Genomic DNA, 21,362 nt, shown 5'->3' on the forward strand with positions numbered 1-21,362 from the left:
TCTACTAAAAGCCAAGAACAACTGATTAAACAGGTGGAATCAGTTGTGGCTTCTGCTTGGTTGGAATGAAATCCTGCACCCACACCGGCCCTTCGTGGATAAGATTGGATACCGCTGCTGTAGGCTATGAGGCCTCTTATTACCGGGTCAATCTGTAGATTGTTTCCACATCTGTTATCCTTTGGTATAATATATGGTCTTCTGCATGCAGCGATGTAAAGCCCTACACATTCAAAAACGGCTTTTTAGGACAATGCTAATAATGATTTTGGCCACGGGAATGAGTAGCAAACTTAGATCAATGCTTGAAATGCTCCAACAGGCACAGTAACATGAGCTAGCCTGTTTACTGCGGACGCTGTGATTTGGCGTCACTTCCTGACATGACTCCCGCAGTAGGAAATCTCACTGTGGTAGACACCTGAACAGTATTGTGGGTAGTGTAGGTTAATCGTTATTTAACATACAAACAGAGCGACAGTCTCGATGCAGACGAATACCGAAACCAAAGGTGCGATCAAATCTATCCAACGAAGAACATGCTAATTATAAAATTTAACATTCAAGTCTTTAAGTAAAGGTTCTGCATAATGTTTTTTTTTCTTGGTCTCATTTCTCCCAGTCATATATTTATATCCTATATTCGGTGTACAGGTAGCATCGTCAGGTTTGTTCTTCCACACCACACTGTCCAAAACCAGTACCACTAATGTAATGAGCTTTACAGGTGCAGTTATTTTACTAACTGTGCACTTGACTGAAGATGCAGCCATTTTGTTGTGTTTAACCTACACTTTATGTAGGCTACATCTTTATGGAATTGGCTGTCAGATGGTAGAACATAAATTTACACATCCTTCTTGTGCATATTTGCCTGCTAAAGCTCCTGTAACAACACAAAATATGTGACACGTTAGTTCGTCTTTACGTAGCAAGGAACTAGGAACTTAAACCGCACCCAAACGATCTAGTTTGAAGCACCGGGGCAAATCCGAAATGGTCTCGTGATGCACTAAGTAGTGAACAGAGGGCTGTTATATTCACGCCCTATGTAGTGCGCTGACGTACCGATAAACGGGTCGTTATGAATACGGTTCCAAGTATACTGAATTTGATCGTATTTGAATGCATAAAATGCACCCAGTGAGGTTCAAATCCATTTCTAAACACAACGTCCAGCGTGTTGAATTGTCCGCAAAACAGAAACCACTAATTATGCAACATGCGTAAAACATGTTTATGTCAAAGCTACACTTCCGGTTTTAATAGGGTGCGATAGTGCGCGCGCTGACGCAGCCGAACTCGGCCGAGTTGCACAGTCATGCTGATGTGGATCAGACTTATGGCACGGCAGTAAACAGCTGGGCATGAAATCCAGACTTTTTTTTCTCTCTCTCTCTCTCTCTTCTGATCTTGCGATATTAAAGGAGGCTCACTTTAGCATGTCAACATCTGACTGAAAAGCGGTGGAGCGTCACGCGCGCGGCAAGAAGTTAAGAGAGAACTTCATTGTACTTCACAACGTAGTGCTTCTACTAAAACAATAGCATGGACTGAAATACTCTTGGATATATATTCTGGATTGTGGTGAGTATTTAAAAGAGCAAAGCAATATTAGATTGCACAAGTACAAAATAAGCTTGGTTAAAGTACAGTGCAACATCAAAGCTTCACCAATGGGCTTCCATTACAGAAAAAAATACAGATTGTGTGTCTGTGTGTGTGTGTACATACATACATATATTATAATATAATATATATATATATATATATATATATACATATATAACACACATTTTAAACATTATAAAATGCAGATGTACCATTTTGCTTGTTTGCAATAAGGTATTTTGTGTAATTAAGTGTCCATTTCAGCTTCATTACCATAAAAAAAAAGTTGCAAGTGACATTGTTTGTTCTCTCTCTCTCTTTTTTTTGGCATGTTTGTTTGGCTTGGCATGCACTTGCAGTGGATATCTCACTGTGGCTTTGCAGACAAAGTTTGGTATAGACTTTAGTTTGAACAGCTAATCCTACATGTTTATATAAACCAGTAGGATTGGTTATATTGCATTATAACCAATCCTACATGTTTATATAAACCAGTAGGATTGATTACCTATTCCAAATATTGCATTATAACTCTTACACTACACAGTATGGGGTTGTATTTCCCTGAAGTAACACACACACACACATGCTGAAATCTAGCAGACTGTAATCTTTACAGGAGCCTCATTTTATTGTCACTATTGCAGATAGTTATTCCTAACATTCGGAATAGTTTATTGTGCATATATTCAGGGCTAAAGCATCACCTCGCTTTTTTATATAATAATATATTTTTTAAATAATGATACAATAAATAAATAAAATTCAGGTTTGAAGTTATTTTCCAACTTTTCTTTTCTGTCTCAATTTAGTACGCATTTTAAAGCATTGTTTTGTTGACCGGTTGTGATAAATATCATGATGGACTTTAAGCTTCTTATATGTATCATCATGGGTATATCATATGATATGGTATTTTGGAATGTAGTCAACGAACAAAGTCACCCGTGCTTTCCACAGCAACCTGACCTGATGTTATCAACGTATTTTAAAACCAAGCCTTAGTCTGGCTTCTTAAGGACTTGCGAGTCAGACATTTCCCTAAGAATGCGCAACTCATTCTTGATAATATGACGATTCATTACTCAGAGTTACAGTTCCTGGAAATGCGTTGCTTGATTCTTTTGCAAACATTTTCCTAAAGGGAGAAAAATGCATTCCTAATTCTATAATAACTGCAAATGTTATCTCCTAGCTTCTCAATTATGCATGCATGAATGATCTAGGTGCTTCCCTTTAATAATTCTCATAATAATTCTAAAAAAAAATTTATACCTCTGTTTTCTAGTAAATAACAATGTTCCTGTTTTAAATAAACACTCTACATGTCTGAATGTCCGTGGACACCTGACCATCACATCCATATGTGATTCTTCCCCAAACTGTTGCCACAAACCTGGAAGCACACAATTTTTTATATAGAATGTCTTTATATGCATTAGCATTAAGGTTTCCCTTCACTGGAACTGAGAAACCCAAACCTGTTCCTACATGACTTGACCAATACCCCTGGGCACAAAGTGAGCTCCTTGAAGACATGGTTTACAAAGGCTGAAGTCTCAACCCTATTTAGTACCTTTAGGATGAAGCCCTTTTCACTGGACATCAGCACCCGACCCGATTCTCTTGTGGCTGCATGAGCAAATCCCCACAGCCATGCTACAAAATCTAGTGAAATGTCTTCACAGATTAGTGGAGGTTCTTCTAAGAGCAAAGGGTGGATTAAATCTAGAATGGAATGTTCAAAAAGTAAACCTTTGACCTTCATTATAGATGCATACAAAACCTGTTTCTGAGCCTTAGTAGTAATGAATCCTACATGGTGCAGTGTCATTGTGCACATAACAATGTGTCCTTTTGACATTTAGCACTGGTGACCCAGCGAACCCACACTATCACAGAAAGCCAATGTGAGTGGCCTTGTGTCTTGATAAGCATGCTTCAAGGCAAATATTGCACTTGGCTTGGAATGATGGTTGAGCAATAAGATAGGATGCAAAGTCTCCACAGACCCGATGTTCTGTAAATGTTATGTAACCCAGTCGAACAAACCAGTTTAGTGTAATTAAAAAAAAAAAAATGCTGCACAGAAGAATGACAACCAAGAAGGCAATGCAACCAGTTATAGTATTAAGGGAATTGCTTTTTTTTTTTTTTGTGGGAGTGACTTTTTTGGAAGATTTGAGATCTAAGAAAGAAAAGGGAAGTGAAACATGATTCAGCAGAGTATATACAGCTATTTGCCTCTGTTTGCCTCTTTAGGCTCTACTCAACCATTGAAGAAGATATTTCTGCTGTGCTTTAGAGCTCATCTGTAGCAACTCACCCCTTCAAATTTAAGCTGTTGATCTCACTAATGTTTTTTTTTCTTTCTTTCTTTCTTTTTTCAGCAGCTAATCAGAGAGCATGGAGGCATAAAGTAGACACACTTACCTGAACAACATGAACTATAATTGTGGATTTAGGATGATGGACATCTAGCTATTCTGGTGCCCTTTTTGTTGCTATTTTGTTGGTATCTATATAGTATTCTCTCTGTATTTGGTCTAAATTGTTGAACAATGCGATTTGGACCGAGATACACCCCAGTCAAGATGGATTTAGTCTTAGAACAAAAACAACCGGCTTCCTATCACCCAGTGACTACTAGTTGTGTTTGTATTACTTCATGACACATGGTTGGATCTAGTCTTTTTTGCCTGCCCTATATCCCGAGAAATCAAATACAACCCAGCCTTGGAGAATGATATGTCCAAGGAAGAAGAGGCCCATCAAAGATGAGGATTTTTCAGCCATCGTGGTGCCCTCCATGAAAGGCCATGGTTATCTGGACTACACCATCGAGAGCCACCCTTCTAGAGCCCTTCACCTCATGGACGAGTTGCGTCAACACGGACTGCTCTGTGACCTGGTACTTCAAGTGACGTACAAAGATTCTACAGTGGATTTCAAGGTGAGGGTTCCAGGGGTGAGTCCAAAGGGAGTCAGCATGATAAGAGATTGAAGTCAGCACTGGTTAGCATAGGTTAACATTTTCCATAAGAGCAGAACTTGTTCAGCAATGTTTGAGGTGTATTATGCTTTGTATCACTAAATTTAAAAAATATATTCACCGACAATAATCCAATTTACTAAAAGTAGTTGCTCATAATCATCACTTGATCATTGCAAAGGCCTTGAATGTAAAAAGGCTAATTGGCACCAAATGGTTGGCAATCTTTTATTTGGACACTTCAGTCTTGTTATGCCTGTCATAGACATGTGTCTATATTTCCAGGTGCACAAACTGGTTCTGGCAGCCTGCAGCCCATACTTCAAAGCCATGTTCACCAGCAACTTCAGGGAATGCCATGCCTCAGAGGTGACACTCAGGGATGTTTGCCCTCAGGTGATCAGTAGGCTGGTGGACTATGCCTACACCTCCCGCATCACAGTAGGGGAAAGGTGTGTGCTGCATGTCCTGCTGGCTGCCATGCGCTTCCAAATGGAAGATGTGGCAAAAGCATGCTGTGACTTCCTGATCAAGAACCTAGAGCCATCAAACGTCATTGGAATTGCCCGGTTTGCAGAAGAGATCAGCTGTGTCGAGCTGCATCAGAGGTGCCGGGAGTATATCAATAGCCACTTCAGTGAGGTAGATTCTTCTTGTTCTGATTTTGACAGTACTTTAGTATCCGTGGTAAGCCGAGTAACATATATGGTCTTTGTTCCAGGTGACCAAAGAAGAGGAGTTCTTCAGCCTGACTCACTGCCAGCTGCTGGAGCTCATCAGCCAGGACAGTCTGAAGGTTCTGTGTGAGACCGAGGTCTACAAGGCCTGCATTGACTGGGTGCGGTGGGATGCAGAGGCTCGCTCCCAGTACTTCCATGCTCTACTCAATGCTGTCCGCATCTATGCCTTGCCAGCCAAGTTCCTCAAGAGGCAGTTGCAGTCATGTCCTATCTTGAGCAAGGCCAACTCCTGCAAAGACTTCCTCTCTAAGATCTTCCACGATATGACCCTCCGCAAGTATCTGCCCCCTACTCCATACCGAGGCACTAAGTTGATCTACATGGCTGGGGGTTATAAACAGCACTCACTGGCCTCCATGGAGGCTTTTGACCCACGAAGCAACACATGGCTGTACCTGGCACCAATGGCACAACCCTGCAGTGGCTTGGGTGCCTCCGTACTGTTTGGACTCTTCTACACTGTGGGGGGTCGTAACCTCTCACTGCAGAGCAATGCAGATTCCGCAGCACTCTCCTGCTACAACCCCATGACCAATCAGTGGACCCAGCTTGCTTCTCTTAACACAGCCAGAAATAGAGTGGGCACTGGGGAACTCGATGGGAGCATCTATGCAGTTGGAGGATCCTATGGCTCCACCCATCACAACACAGTGGAAAGGTGAGTATACGGAAACCAAACCAAAATCCCAGAAAAGTGCACCTCCTATACCTCTGTTTTGTCTGAACACCTTATCTGTTTATTCTACAATAATGTATGAATATACGGTTACATCCATACTATGTACCTTTCCGGATTAACTAGAAGCACATTTTTTTGTGGGTGAGAACATTTTGACAAAAGCCGTGGCATTCAAAATTGTGTTCCATGTGAAAAGACGGTGGTTATGTGGTCTAAAATGTTGACTTGGCATGTGCTATTGGGCAAACAACATCAGGCAAAGTCTGTTGTGATTCAGAGAAGTCACTGCAGGTGAACAAACTCCCATACCACATCTAATAGCAAGCTTTAGAAGAGCAGTGCCAATTCTAATACCACACACATTAGTCACTCTTAGCAACCTGCTCTCCTCCCTCTAGTCTTTGTTCTGTTTTTACGTGTGACACATGAAGGGAAAAAACTTTTAGTGTATTTATTATTTTTTTTATTGCATGGATGACAATCCACATCTCCAGTTTAACCTTGCTCTGATAAGGGTGATGGCATGTTGTGCAATGCGTTTTTTTCCTTGGTGGTGGGGGTGGGGGTGGGGGTGGGGGGAGACAAACCCTAAACATTAAATTTAATAAAGATAAAATGGATTTAAATGGAAGATTGCTTTGGGTGAAAATTAATATAAATAATTTGTAAAACTAATGTTTGGAAGTCACCAACCTGCATCCTACAGGCAGAGGAGTGTGTATTTTGATCTACGATAATAATTCACAGTAGGTTTGAACCACTTCCTGCAGTTGAGTTGATTCGCTATCGAATCACTTTCTCACAGCAGTTGAATCTCGCTAGAGTTCACTTGGGCCTGAACCAAGACCTTGTGAATGAACCTGAAAGCAAAAAACATCTGCTTAAGGGCGTGTGGTAAGGGGTGAGGCTGAAAACATAGTCATAAAACACTACTGAATCTTCTATTCAGCAGCGGTCTCGATATCCGTGTCTAAAATATACGTCATGTTCGGTTCTTGCAGTCGTCTCAGTTTAGAGTCAGTAGTCAGATGTTCGCCTTTAAATGTGACTTTCTCAGGTGCTCTGATGTGCCTAAATAAAACATAATGAAGAATGTGACTGAGCAAGCGTTGGATTCAATAACATCAAAATTCTGCATCTGTGAAAGCACCCAAAGACAGAAGACCTTTTTAGTTTTGTCCCTCGATTAGCACTAGATCAAAACACCGATCGATCAGCGTTTGAAAACCATTCTAGAAGTAAGTGGCAGCCAATTTTGGTGAAAGAGCTGGACTTGGACCATTCCTCTGTGCATCACATAACATAGCTGTGGACTATAGTAATCCTTGGGTTGGTTTCATGTTCTGTGAGAAAGAATTTCAGGTGAGGACAGTTTTATGATACCAGGATATTGGTTGTATGTATCCTATTATGTAAAAGACATTTTCTTTCATGCATAAATATAATCCATACAATACGTCGCTATATTGCTGTATTAAAAGATGAAAGGTTCGCATCACAATCGAAGGTGGGAGACCATAAGAGGATATTCGGTCCTATATATTGTAGCACTCCTTTCAGCTGCTCGGCGGCATTTAAAAAGCAACAGTTACTGTAGGGTTTCTGAGATCGAGACAAGGAGAAGGAAAAAAGTATGACCTGCACAGTGGCATTGTGACTTCGCAGTTCCAGGATCTTTTGTTTGATCCTGAATCGACTTACTGTCTGTAAGGATTTTCCGTACAGGGTTTTTGGTTTGCATCCTACTCCTGATGTACATACTCAAAAATGTACATTGTCTATGCTAAATTGCTTCTACATGTGAATATGGTCTACAGGGTGTATCCCTGCCCTGATGTTTCTGATATACGTTTCAGATCCACCAAAGAAGATAAAGCACTTACTAAAGAGGAGTGAATGAATTGCACATCTTTTTCTTTTTTTTTTACAGGTATGATCCAGAGACTAACAGTTGGACATATGTGGCACCAATGTCAGTGGCACGCCTGGGAGCTGGGGTAGCAGCATGCGGTGGAGCTCTGTATGTGGTAGGGGGCTTTGACGGGCAAAATCGCTGGAAAACAGTGGAACGATATCAACCAGACACCAACACTTGGCACCATGTAGCATCTATGAATACTGCACGAAGCGGCTTAGGTAAATATTACAAATGAAAGTGAAAGTGACGTGACATACGGCTAAGTACGGTGACCCATACTCAGAATTCGTTCTCGGCATTTGACCCATCCAAAGTGCACACACACACACCGTGAACACACACCCGGAGCAGTGGGCAGCCATTTATGCTGCAGCGCCCGGGGAGCAGTTGGGGGGTTCGGTGCCTTGCTCAAGGGCACCTCAGTCGTGGCCGGCCCGAGACTCGACCCCAAAACCTTAGGATTATGTGTCAGACTCTCTAACCATTAGGCCACGACTTGCCCAAATGCAAGTAATGCAACAAATATAGCAAATGTTTTACTAGCCCCCAGGTGGTACAGCAGCAGGATCCTGTGCTCATTGCCATGGCTCAGATTTGATTCCCAGGCAGGGTGCTAACCCAGCCACTGAAGAGTTAACTCTCAGTGCCGGCCCTGAGCCTGGATAAGAATGGGAGGGTTGCATCAGGAAGGGCATCCGTCATAAAACCTATGCCAAATCTAATAGGCGGACCGCATGATCCAGTGGTGACCACGAACAGGAGCAGCTAAAGGAAAAAGAAGAGGGGGAAAAAAAAAAACACCTTTTGTGGAAATTATTTTTGCAAGCCCAGATTAAAAGTGCATTTTTTTTTATACCAGTTTGGGGGAATTCCTTCTCCCTGTTCAGTCAAGCAGTCATGTAGAAATGCAATGCATATAAAATAATGCAAATATCGAAAATGGACAGTTAAGCACCCGGATGGCAAATTGACATTTTTTCAATATCCAATGTTCAATTTTGCTTAAACTGTGACCTCCCTAAGCCCAGATTCCTGTTCTTGGTTGACAGGAGTGGACTCCAGTGTAGTATTCTGCCGTTGCAGCCCATCAAACTCCGTCCATTCTGAGATGCTTTTCTTCTCTTGTAAAGAATATTTATTTGTAACCTTTCTGTCAAACAGTCTGGCCATTTCCCCTGACTTCTCTGAAGGCATTTTAAGATGTATTGCTCCTGAGAAACATAACCCAGCAAATGAGATCTCATTTATTACATATGAATTCTTATTATCTGCAATGCTTGATTTCTACTGCTATCCATAGGATTTTATGCATTGTGCTGAAACTACATGACCGAATAACTGTATTATAAATATGAGAAATGTGGATGGTGAGGGAAAATGTTAGAAATTGCTTAGTAATTGTTTTCTCATACCTGGTTCACGGTAATGATTCACCAAGGCTGTTATCACGGTTACATTGTGTTTTGTAAATTATGGCTCCCAAATTGGTTAAAATACAAAGGATCTCTAAAGAACAAATTCACTGGTCTCATATTGGTTGAAAACGGTTAATGACCTAAGATGAGTTTTTTTTTAACCGATGTTTATTAATTCCTCCACCATACAGGTGTGGTGTCTATAGATTCTTACCTCTACGCAGTCGGTGGTTATGATGGCCAACGGCAGCTCAACACTATGGAGAGATATAACATATCTAGAGATGTCTGGGAGCCCATGGCATCCATGGCCCACAGTCGAAGTGCCCATGGAGTCACGGCCTACCACGACAAACTCTTCGTGTTTGGTGAGCGTACAGTATATAACACTTGATTCAAACATTTTCCTGATTTTCCGTTTTCCTTTCTACCTATTGTGCAATTATTGCCACTGACAGAATGACATTGTTTTTCTTCATTGGTTATTTACTGAGTAAATGGAGGCTTTGTGTCTTGATTGTATTTGCTCATTGATGCAGGAGGCCTCTTATTACAAGGCCATTTCTGTATTAGTGGGAACACAACACGGAGTCATATAATGCGGAGACACCCAAATAAAATAGCACTTTGGTCATTTTCTCTCTCTCCCCCCCCTCCCCCAAATGCCTATACACAGTACTTTTTATCTGTATCATTACATCAATGAAAGTGGTTCCTGCTATCATGTGTTATAACAACTATAAAAACGTATCCATGTGCCAGCTTTTTTTTTGTTTTTTGTTTTGCAGACCGTGCAAAGTCCTTGGTGCTATGCTAAAGAAATTTAAAGCAGGTTATCCTGGGTCTTGTAATTGACTGGTGACAGACTCTTTCAAACATCTACCAAATGAAAACACTTCTTTTCTTTTTTTTTTTTTAAAACTTGGAAAGTCAGCCATAAACACAAGTCCCCTTGTTTGCCATGAGGACAGAAACTATATCGCAACCTTCTGAACAATCAGAATTAAGAACGCTGTTATGGCTGTAAACGTTGACTATAATAATTACTTTTGGGGACACTAACAAGTGTTTTCTATTGGATCTATCAAAGGTGGTTTCAACCAGAGTGGTTTCCTGTCCAGCGTGGAGAGTTACTGCCCAGGAAGTAACCAGTGGACGTATGTGACTGACATGCCAGTGGGACGAAGTGGAATGGGAGTGGGTGTAACCATGGAGCCGTGCCCAGGTTGCCTTCCTGAGGAGGAAGATGAAGTATGACGAAGATTTTTAACCTTGTACAGTCAAGTAGCAGTATTTGACAAGACTGTGCGGTGTACGTGTGTTCGTGTTTCGAAAGCAATCGTTAGAACTACTGACATTTCCTAATGAGCTTTGATTACTCTTTGAATAAAATCTGAATAAAAGCTTTGATCTGTATATTTGTTTATTTTTTTAAGTATTTAACTCTACTAGATAAATGTATTGAGTGCTCACATTGACTTGAGTCGTTTTATTTCCTGTCAAATTACGCGTCAGATTTGAGTTGTAGCTTTAAAGCATGGCCACTAGGTGGAGGAATTTGACTTCCACAGAAATTGAGCACGCTTATATTATGGGATGTGTCCAGATCTTCAGCGTGAGGTCTTTTTTTGTTGTTGTTAACCAATAATAATAATTTAATTTATTCATTCTCACAACAAATGGTGTTGTACAAATGAATATCTAACCAAAAACAGAAAAGTAAACATTAACACGCAGGAAATGATTAACAGGCAAAGCAAACATTAAAAGTCATGAAATATCAAAAGAGACGAACGAACAAGCAGGCCTGCTGAGTAACATGATTAAGTGGTGTAAAATGGAGGAGGCTGTTGCATATCATAATTAGATAGAAATGTAATTCAAATATGTGAGAGAGCACTGGGAAGACTGCAGGCATGTGATAAAAAGTATTTTATATATTATTCCATATAATATATATTGTTTATATATATATATATATATATATATATATATATATATATATATATATATATATATATATATATAATGTATGTATGTAATCTTTCTATTCATTATTTTGCTATAAAATTACATTATATGTATATTGTCAAATACATTTCATTTGTAAATGACCATTTAAGTTCACAAGTTCACAATTAATTTATTAAAGATTTTTACACACAGTAATCTAGTTTTTCTTTTGTTTGCTCGAAGATAGAGCGTTCAAGACACGGAGCCTTACAAGAGTCGCATCCTCCATTTTAAACCATAACCAAAAAAAACATTTTGTTCCCCTTTGGGTAAAATCCTTAACTGCTACATGATTTAATTCTACTTCAGTTACAAGTATATTCCTGTTACTCTTTAAAATTAGTCTTTAATATAATAAAAGGATTATGCTAGTTGGCATCATGGAGAGATAAATAATTGAATATTAGCTAGCTAGTGTTAAACCATAGCACTGTTGAATTCTCAACCCGGGCTTGTTATTGTTATGAAGTTTGTGTTTTACGTTTATGCAGCATTTTTGGAAGGAGTCTCCAGTGTCAACACTAACAGCTGGCATGTTTCGGTTGTCAGGACTAAGCCTGCTGAGGGAACAAACATTTTTATTGTAAGTAACTACAGGAATGAACTTGTTGCATGGATGTTCTATGAATGTCGGGTTGGATCAGACCATTCCATTTGTTATCAATTTCCTAAAACACCCTGAAGTGTTTACATGCTAGATTGAACCTGAGAAAGGGATCGCCCTGTTTAACTCACAATCTAGATCACTGGAATGTTGTTGTTTTTTTTGTTTGTTGTATTATTTTTTTTTTTTAAGAAAAACTTCTTTCCAAATTGTTAAACTTGACAGCATGCATAAACCCTAGTAGCACTCAAATCATGTATGTTTGTTATTCTGTATGTGCAGTTCTGCCTTATCACCATTTGGCTGGTTTGGTGTTTCTCTGAACACTTGCCAATTTGCCCTCATTTCCTCTATGCTAATTGGAGCTGGGTTTCTCACGTGACGTCATGCTATTAGTCACTCAGCACATGTCAATAAGTTGTGTGTCTCCAGTGGTTTTTGGCTTGAAGCCCTTTCGCAAATATTACGCAACCCATGTTTGTGGGATAAACAACATATTTAGGGTGGAACTGCAACTGGCTAGGTTTTGAAAACATTTCAATAAAATACCATCACCTTATGCAACCATTTGCAGATTTCCAGTGTAAATTGTTTTATTTCTCATTAAGCTGTAAATGTTTCAGGCCATGGATTCCCATGCCTATGCAACAAACTGCTGTTTAAATGTATCATATAATTGTAATCAACTTCTTTGATTTGTAAAAAGAGCTGCTACTTGGAACAGTGTGTTGTAGAGTATGAGGATTTCTCGAGATGAAACCTTTCACACAGGCACGTAGGCCAAACAGTCCATTAAGTGCACCAGACTTCTGTGTATACCTTCCAAAATTGTAACTTGGCGGGATTAAAAAAAACAATCCGTCTTAAGCATACACACTGATGACTGAGACTGATGGCTTGTGTGCATGAAAGCCCTGAAGGCTCCTTGTGCTCAAACACATTTGATTGGTAGGAAAGGGTGGGGCTGCTCATCGTTGAGCTTTTTGTGATGACTCACAAAGCAAAAACATATGACGCACCAGTGCTTTCTAACTACAGTATTTATCTTTCTTTTTCTCTCACACGTTCACATTTCTCTCAGCTTGTCATGCTATCAAACTCAGTGAGTCTACGTTTAAGCAAATCTGGTTGAATCTCCAAAATCTAGATCATCTGAGTGAATCAGATGATCTGTTTTATGTATTAGATGTGATATTGTTGCTACAAAATAGTCACTGTCGGCTCTTGAATTAAACCCTAACCCTATTTTTAAGGTGATGAAAAAGAGAGCTGTTTTTCAAGGTCCTTCTCTGCGACGGTAATTCTCTTCACCACTGGAGAATTTCATGAATGTTTTAAGAACTGCTGCACTTACTCAAGAATATTAAGCTAACATTATCATTAACATTTGGATTAACGTTCCTATTTAAAATAAATGCTTACTAAAATGTTACTGGTGTCTTTTTTCAAAAACAATACCTTGGTAATACCTCATGCTAAGACAAGTTAATTATAATACTATAAAAATCTCATATTGGAACAAGCCTAAAGGCATCAACAACATGCAAGCACCTTGTTTAAAAAAAAATAAAAATCAGAAAGACAGGGAGAGAAAAGAGCAGAGGAATAATAGCCTCCATTGACTGATGAGCTATTCTAGATGTCTCATACCGGAAATGACACACTCCACCATGACCAAGATAGGAATGGCTCATGTTATTGGCTGCAGTTTATCAGCAAGCTCTACCAAACACAAGCTGCATATCAAGTGCAAAATGCTTGTGCAAGCAACATTTCACACACACACAAATAAATAAATTACATTTAAAAAAGGCTTTTTAGTTTTCAGTAAATGGTTGTTCAATTTCTTAGAGTTTCTATCTCTGACAGTGAAACCATTCAGAATCACCAGAATATAAAAAATATTAGATTTTGTTGTTATAGACAGTTGTGTATGATCACTCACTCACTCATTTTATACCGCTTATCCGAACTACCTCGAGTCACGGGGAGCCTGCACCTATCTCAGGCGTCATCGGGCATCAAGGCAGGATACACCCTGGACGGAGTGCCAACCCATCGCAGGGCACACATACACTCTCATTCACTCACATACTCAATTCAATTCAAGTTTATTTGTATAGCGCTTTTTACAATGGGCTTTGTATCAAAGCAGCTTTACAGAACATAAACATAGAACAGAAGGTAAACATAAGGAGAAATATAGAGAATTAATATAGTAAAAAAAATTCAAGATATATATATATATAGTTCACAGTGTGTATGTATGTATGTATATGTATTTATCCCCAGTGAGCAAGTCTTATGTGACTCAGGCAGCAGTGGCAAGGAAAAACTCCCTTAAATTGGTAAGGAAGAAACCTTTAGAGGAACCAGACTCAAAGGAGAACCCATCCTCATATGGGTGGCATTAGAGGGTTTAATTACAAAAACTCACACACTACGGACAATTTTACAGAGATGCCAATCAACCTACCATGCATGTCTTTGGACCGGGGGAGGAAACCCTAGAGACACAGGGAGAACATGCAAACTCCGCACACACAAAGCAGATGCGGGACTCAAACCCCGACCCTGGAGGTGTGAGGCGAATGTGCTAACCACTAAGCGTTGCAAATTAACTCTATGTATTTACAATATCATTACTATTAAAAATCCTTTCAAAAAGAAGCACCGGTTATGAGTAATCAGAGAATAATCATAAAGGAAATGGGTAAATTTTAAATAAAGTAGAGCGTAAGGGCAAAGAAGTGCTTGGGTGAGACAAAGGTGATCAGTGATTGGTTATTGGGACTCAAAGATGATCAGTGATTGGTCCATAGCAGAAATGGTAGTCAGTGATTACTGGTAAAAAGTGGTCATTGGTCAAAATCATAATCAGTATTCATGAGAAATATTTAATGCTGCTCTCTCAATCTGCTTAACTGGGAGCTGTGGTTTGAGCAAGAGAGCTTTATCAGCCACTACCATGTGCTCAGAAAGAGTATGGGTATGAAAAACTCAGTGCATGTAATACACAGTTAATATGCATCACTGTTTGTACCTTGTTCTTGGTCATGGATCTAAAACATCACAGTAGGTTCTGAGGGCTTACATACTAACAGACATGTTAAAATTGAAGTGTATCTGTTGCCTGTGCTTGAAGGAAACATTTCAGAAATGTGGGGCCTCATGTATTCATGCCCTGGGCCAGGCATTAGCTTAATTCTGCCCTGTCTGCCACAGAAGTTCTCAATCTCTGTTCTGGAGACTCTAATCAGAAGCACATTTTTGTTTTCCCCAATCTAACACAAATGACTGATGTCACGAAAGCTTTGTTATGTACCTGATGAGTTCAACCTTGTGTTTTGAAGAGGTAAAACGAGTTCTTATAACCCTGGGTTATGTTACTAGAATTTTGCACATACTTTACTGCCTACTGTGTATAAAAAAATACTAAGATTATATAAAATATATTTGCAAAATAAATAAAGCTGGAATCATTTTTAATCCTACATTTTGAGTCTCCAGTTTCATTGTGCATCCTGGTTTCTCAATAAGGTTTTTGTTCTATTGTTAGGTTTCAGGAAATTTTACAGAAGTTGCAATAAGAGATTTTGTTAAACAATCCAATCAAAACCACAAGATTTCAGATGATGTTTAGATCCACATATCCTTGTAGAAGCAAACTCACCTTAGAAGCAATCTTACAGCAACATCTTTTTCATCAAACATGCCGATGATATGCAACGCCACAGGGTTCAACTGTTGAGCACGCTTTTCTAACTGGAGTTCAGACGACACCTGGTGAAGTTCGGGAACTGCATTTTAAGTGCTTTGTTTCATGGAACCCTTCCAAACAGCTTGTTTTTTAAAACTTGACAACCCCACGAATCCCCAAGAAGGCTTAATTGTAGTTTCAACTGCCCATATAATTTTTTTATTCATTAACCAACTTGTGCAGGTCAACAACCATCTGTCTCTTTTATGATAATGGCTTTTTTTTTACTGGTGTTAATAGTTTCTGCACTGAATTGGTCAATGCATCTGAAACAAAACATCTGTCAAGAGATTTCAGGAATGTTTAATTTTTTATTTTTTTTGTATCTGATTCCTTTTGGGCGAGTCTATATTTGGTGTGACTGACATCCATGTTACCAAAAGACCAGAATTAGCATTAGTTTTAGCATTTTAAAGCGTCACTTCTCTAAAGTCATTGGTTCAATCTAAACTTCTCCACCAGTTCCGTTTCTCCATCCAGGGTTGTATTCTCAGCTTTCACCCAGCATCCCTGGGATAGACCTGAGATCTACCGCAATGCTCTCTACAATAAAGATACTAAAGACTCACAAATAGATGTTGTAGTGTTTATATGTGGTAAAGAACATTAGAAAAATAGGATTCCATTTATGAACATCACTTCTAGAATTGTTTTGTGGAAATGTGTTTGAAAGGTCTTGTTTTGTTTTGTTTCTTACCCCAATGATGCTGAAGCGGGTCAAATTGATTTGAAATTGTTAAGTAAATAAATAAACAAACACAAAACCTGATTTTGGGTTGTACCTGACAAACCATGAGCTTTAATTACTGTAGGAGCTCTTTGTCTATTTTTGTTTGTATAATGTTAAAATTTAGTTTATTTCTTAGTTTATTTTTTGGTCTTTTGTGTTCATGTTTTATGTTAATTAGAATATGTATACTTTTCTTAGTATTCTGCTAATTTGATTAGTTTAGAACTTTATAGTATTTCTTTTCTATTGGGTTAGACCATGTGCACCTAGGGGATAAAAGGGGTTCAGTTGTAGCAGCCCAGAATGCACCCGGGTGGGCTTATGTTTTTTTTTTACTCAGTTTTGTCAAGCCATTTGGGCACAATGAGCAGGAAATGCAAAATTGTTTGTTTGCCTGCAAACCTTCTAATAAAGCTTCCACCAAACACATCATCTGGCTTGGACTCAATCCTTTAACTGCGTAAACCACAACCCATGGTGTATCTTGGTGATTATTTGAGTCAGTTTGGAGTTAAGTTTGATTTTTTTTTTTTTTCATTTCATTTGATTTGACAAATGGTCGCTAAACTTACCGTTCCACTACTAATAATGTGGCTCATCAGTTTCAGTGTAGATGGCATGTGATACCATCTTCTTCACACAGAGGGAGCTAAGCAACTTTACATTGATAGTTTGGGAAGACTTAAAAGAACACTTAGAACCCAAACCCAATACCATGATGGTCCATACTGTATACCTATCAGGAACAAAAAAAAGGTACCGATCAATCAATCTCCATTATTACTATCACCACAAAGACCAAAGGTTTGCTATTTTAATCATCTCACACATTTTTTTATGAGAATCACGCACCATTAGTTGACACAAACGGTTCGTTACGGTATCACGTATCCTTAAGGTATCTTCGTTCCTTAAGGACAATCTGTTTGACGTACATTTCTACCTTTTGAACCATCCGAGTGAACACCATCCACAAATCCAAATGACCTTGACGGATGATTGACAGCTGACAAAATACTCCTCACCATTATTTTTTAAGCGTTTACGCACATTTCCTACACGTTGCCGTGATCATTAACGCATTTCTCGGCTTTCCTAATGCTTAAACGTTGAATTTTTTGGTTAATTACATTCATTTAAGCTTTATGGATACGAACGAGAGCTCGACTTGTTTTGATGGGCTTGAAAAAGTTAATTTTTTATTCTTTGCTCTTCAGCAAAAAGTATTTTGCATCTTTCTTTCTTTCTTTTTTTACCCAGAATTCATTGCTGTCAAGCTTTGGGTATTGCCTTTTGTTTTCATACCACTCGTGTTTCCTCCAGATAAACTTCTAGGCCTTTGTTTTTGCTTTCCAAACCCTCAAAACTTATCAATTTGTTCAGATTCGACAGCATATACAAAGGAAAAATGTGTTTTTATATATGTAGATGTATTCGATATTTTTCGCGCCAAAGACGCGCGTGCGCAACGAAGGCGCCTTTCTGAGGCGAATTTTCTTCCGTCCAAAACAAACTAAAACACCGTCGTGATCTAACTAGAGTTGTCTTAATAACTGCATAAATGTGTAAAGGTTTAAAATCTCCATATATGTGATAGTGTTCGGTTAGTTTACTAAGCGTGAGAGACACACGACGGCGAAATCTAAACTGTGCTCAACACTTCTTTCTCTCCAAACTCACCTCAGAAGCGCGAGTGGACGGTTTCAAGCTCCCCACTCGGTGAATTGATTCTACTACAGGTCCGTCTGAACGCGGGCTCCGGGCGGCGGGGGTGTTTATTTCTCTCCCTTCGTGTTTATTGTTAAAAATACCAAAAAATACTCATTTGAATTCCTTCGTACTAACATTTAACGCTTTCCGATATCTGAGCGATATATAAATCGACACATAAATTCGTGGGCATTACTTTCTCAAGCGGAACAACCATTTCTCTTTCCCCCTGCGATAAAAATGAAACATTCCACAATTTATTCCAGGGAAAGACTGACAGTTTTTTGGGTCATGAAGCAGCTGTTCAAGTCAGCGTCTCACACTCCCTCCGCGGGAATAAGAAATGAGTACATTTTAAATTAGATAAGTAAGATTTTTGAGGTACAAATACATCGAGTTTTTATTTTAATAAAAGGGTAGGTTTAATGAGATATTGTATACATGAAGGAAATTAGTTTTTTAATGCACTTTGTAAACACAACCACCATTTTTGCACACAGGCATACAAAGTTTTTTGTATCAAGGATTATATAGGCTACATATTACACTACACACACAAACACACACACATACATATATACATATATAAATCAAAACATGGTTGCACATCATATGTGTAATTTCATTATGTATATATAGTACAATGTCACTCATCTGTGTTAAAAAGTTATCATAAATTATTAAGAATGGATTGACTCCCATTTGCTAGATTATCGTTTCTTCTTGCCCGTGGGACTTAGAGTGTGAGTCATTACAGAAAAAAAAAATTAACCACAGAATAGGACTATTTATATTACAGCTAAGGTTCAGCTTGGTGTGTTCACGTCTGAGATGCTTTGCATGTCTTTGCCTCGGCACATGGTGCGTTCGATAGCCTATAAGTCCTGTTTGTGGAGAAAAGTGGCGAGACGCAATGCTCTTTGATCTTATAGGTCTGGGTCAGATGTGTCGGATTCCAGTCATGAAGGGTGAGGGTACTTTAGGGTTTCGTTCTTGATTTAATGTAGCTCATTTAACCTATCAGTTGACTACAAAAGCTTTGTCTCAAATTTTATAATAGGATATAACAAGTGCAATTCTTTATACTGGGCTATTATATTAGAGGTTACTAAAAAAAAAAAGTAACTTGTTTAAAAACGCAAACAAGCAATGTACTGACATTGGCTAGCTAGCTAACTAAGCCTCAGTTCCCCGCTCACAACATCTTTCCCCACTGTTTCAAATTTGCATTTTGATGTGTGGATACAAAACTTATTCTGGCATACACAGGCTATCGTTAAATGTGTGTATAGTCATAACGAAGAAAAATTAAGCTTCGAAGGACAGAGCAAAGATTATTTTTTTCTCTGGTGAGTGTGTAGCTAGTACTGTTAGTTTGTTTAGCTAATCTGCCAGTGAAGCTAGTAAAACATCTAGTATGTAACAAGAAATTCAAATGTAAATACATTCTAAACAAACATGATGTATATTAGTCACATAGACAGCTGTAGACTATATATTTTGGCTACTACTTTTTCTCAATGGAACAAAAAACCTGACAACAACAGTGGTTGCTACATACTCAAAAGAGACAAACTACCTGCGATATGGATGACTTGTTGCTTTCAAGTGTAAACATATGATTAATATAATGTTTTGTTGAATTTAGTTGTGAGATTCCCAATGGTAGAGATTATTATTGTTGCCTCACAGTTCTTCCCTTTGTTTCTTGTGGGTTCCCTCCGGCATCTCTGGTTTTATCCAATTCCCACATAACAAGGTGAATTGCTCAAGAATGTGCAAATGTATGATGATCTAGTATCCCTTCTAGATTCCTTTTCCCAGGTCAGGATTTGGATTGAAAGGCACTGATCAGAATAAAGTGTGTACTGATGATGAATGAATGAGTAAGATTTCCAGTACAAGCTAATTATAGTTACTAAAAAACAGTGTAAGAATAGTGTAACATATATTTTACCACACAGTTATAGTATTGAAACTGAGAATTTGTTAACCAATCCATTGTTCTAGACATATACTACTAAATTACATACTTTTTTCATTTAGTTGTTACGTAGTTCTGTATTCTATAAACCCAGTGTGTTAGAGAAGGAAAACACAAATCACAAATGGCTAATATAGGTATATAAGGTATGAAGTAATGGCTTGAACAAGTGGCATGCATGAGTGCCATTTTCCTCTAAATTTGGCTATTTGACACTTAGCACCCTCCAACTAGCTCTAACCAATCACATCAAAGCCACCAATGTTCTTCCACAGTTTCTCTATGAAGCCACCACCCACATATTATTAAATATCACAGCACAACTGCACACCGCTGGATGAAAGTGCAGTCTGTCCTCTTACACATACATAATCTCATTGACACTTAAGATTGGTCAGAGTTAGGTACATTGACTGTGGAGAGGAGGGAGTACTACTGTCCTTTCTATACAGAGACCTAGGCCAATTAATGGTTGCTTATATTTATTATAATTAGAAGTCTGATCAAACAGAGAATTGTGGGGGAAAATCTCAAACATAGGCAAGGGCTTTAAGTGCTAGATAAATTGTACTTCCTATTAAAAGAACCCGTACCTACTAAACAATGCCTGTGTCTTCAAGCAAACCAGAAGTGGTTCTCAATGTTCATTTGGTTTCACTGTGACGTGAGAAGTGAAATCAAGATATCCATTCGACATTACATTATGCCTCTGTCTGTCTTGCAGTGCATCAGCTGCAAATGTCCACTCTACATCTGCAAAAATGGATTACAGCTATAATGCAATCTTCGTTGGCATGGGGACGCTGGTCAATCACTGTGGTTTAGATGAAGATTTAGGTCACACAATTGCTGTCATACCCTGTCATTTTCTTCTAGCTGAACCTTGCAGGAACTGTACCTTGTCACTGTTTACCTGCCATAAATTAAGTCAGCAACTTTAAACAAAAACGATTGCAGATGTTGTTGCCATTTACATGGTAAATACTCAGGGGGCAGAAATAGGAAGTTGGGGAGTAAACTTTACATTTGATTAATGAAACCTAAAGGCTTCTTATATATCACAGACATAGCCTTATATATATATATATATATATATATATATATATATATATATATATATATATATATATATATATATATATATATATATATAATATATATATCATTATAATAGGCTGTGTATGCTTACAAAAAAACATGAGATCC

At 38.6% G+C, this 21,362-nt stretch overlaps 1 protein-coding gene across 2 annotated transcripts; it reads left to right on the forward strand.

The window, feature by feature from the left end:
* Positions 1-1,135: 1,135 nt before the first annotated feature.
* keap1a (kelch-like ECH-associated protein 1a) lies at positions 1,136-10,771 on the forward strand. 2 transcript variants are annotated; one of them, XM_027148640.2, is made up of 7 exons: positions 1,136-1,587; positions 4,002-4,564; positions 4,889-5,245; positions 5,325-6,001; positions 7,953-8,158; positions 9,547-9,723; positions 10,446-10,771. In XM_027148640.2, exons 2-7 carry the CDS (start codon positions 4,355-4,357, stop codon positions 10,610-10,612), a joined length of 1,794 nt encoding a protein of 597 aa, XP_027004441.1. In that variant the 5' UTR covers positions 1,136-1,587; positions 4,002-4,354; the 3' UTR covers positions 10,613-10,771. The 2 variants fall into 2 exon arrangements, with proteins under 2 accessions (XP_027004441.1, XP_027004440.1); XM_027148639.2 differs by having other exon boundaries at positions 4,005-4,564.
* Positions 10,772-21,362: the final 10,591 nt, after the last annotated feature.

This window comes from Tachysurus fulvidraco, chromosome 1, assembly GCF_022655615.1.
Source record: "Tachysurus fulvidraco isolate hzauxx_2018 chromosome 1, HZAU_PFXX_2.0, whole genome shotgun sequence".
Classification (NCBI taxonomy): domain Eukaryota; kingdom Metazoa; phylum Chordata; class Actinopteri; order Siluriformes; family Bagridae; genus Tachysurus; species Tachysurus fulvidraco.

Excerpts from the sequence above, each read along its gene's own strand:
- keap1a (XM_027148640.2), top strand. The coding sequence starts at position 4,355 with ATGATATGTCCAAGGAAGAAGAGGCCCATCAAAGATGAGGATTTTTCA. Across the intron at positions 5,246-5,324 it reads TCAATAGCCACTTCAGTGAG|GTGACCAAAGAAGAGGAGTT; the intron begins GTAGATTCTTCT and ends TCTTTGTTCCAG. Across the intron at positions 8,159-9,546 it reads TACTGCACGAAGCGGCTTAG|GTGTGGTGTCTATAGATTCT; the intron begins GTAAATATTACA and ends TCCACCATACAG.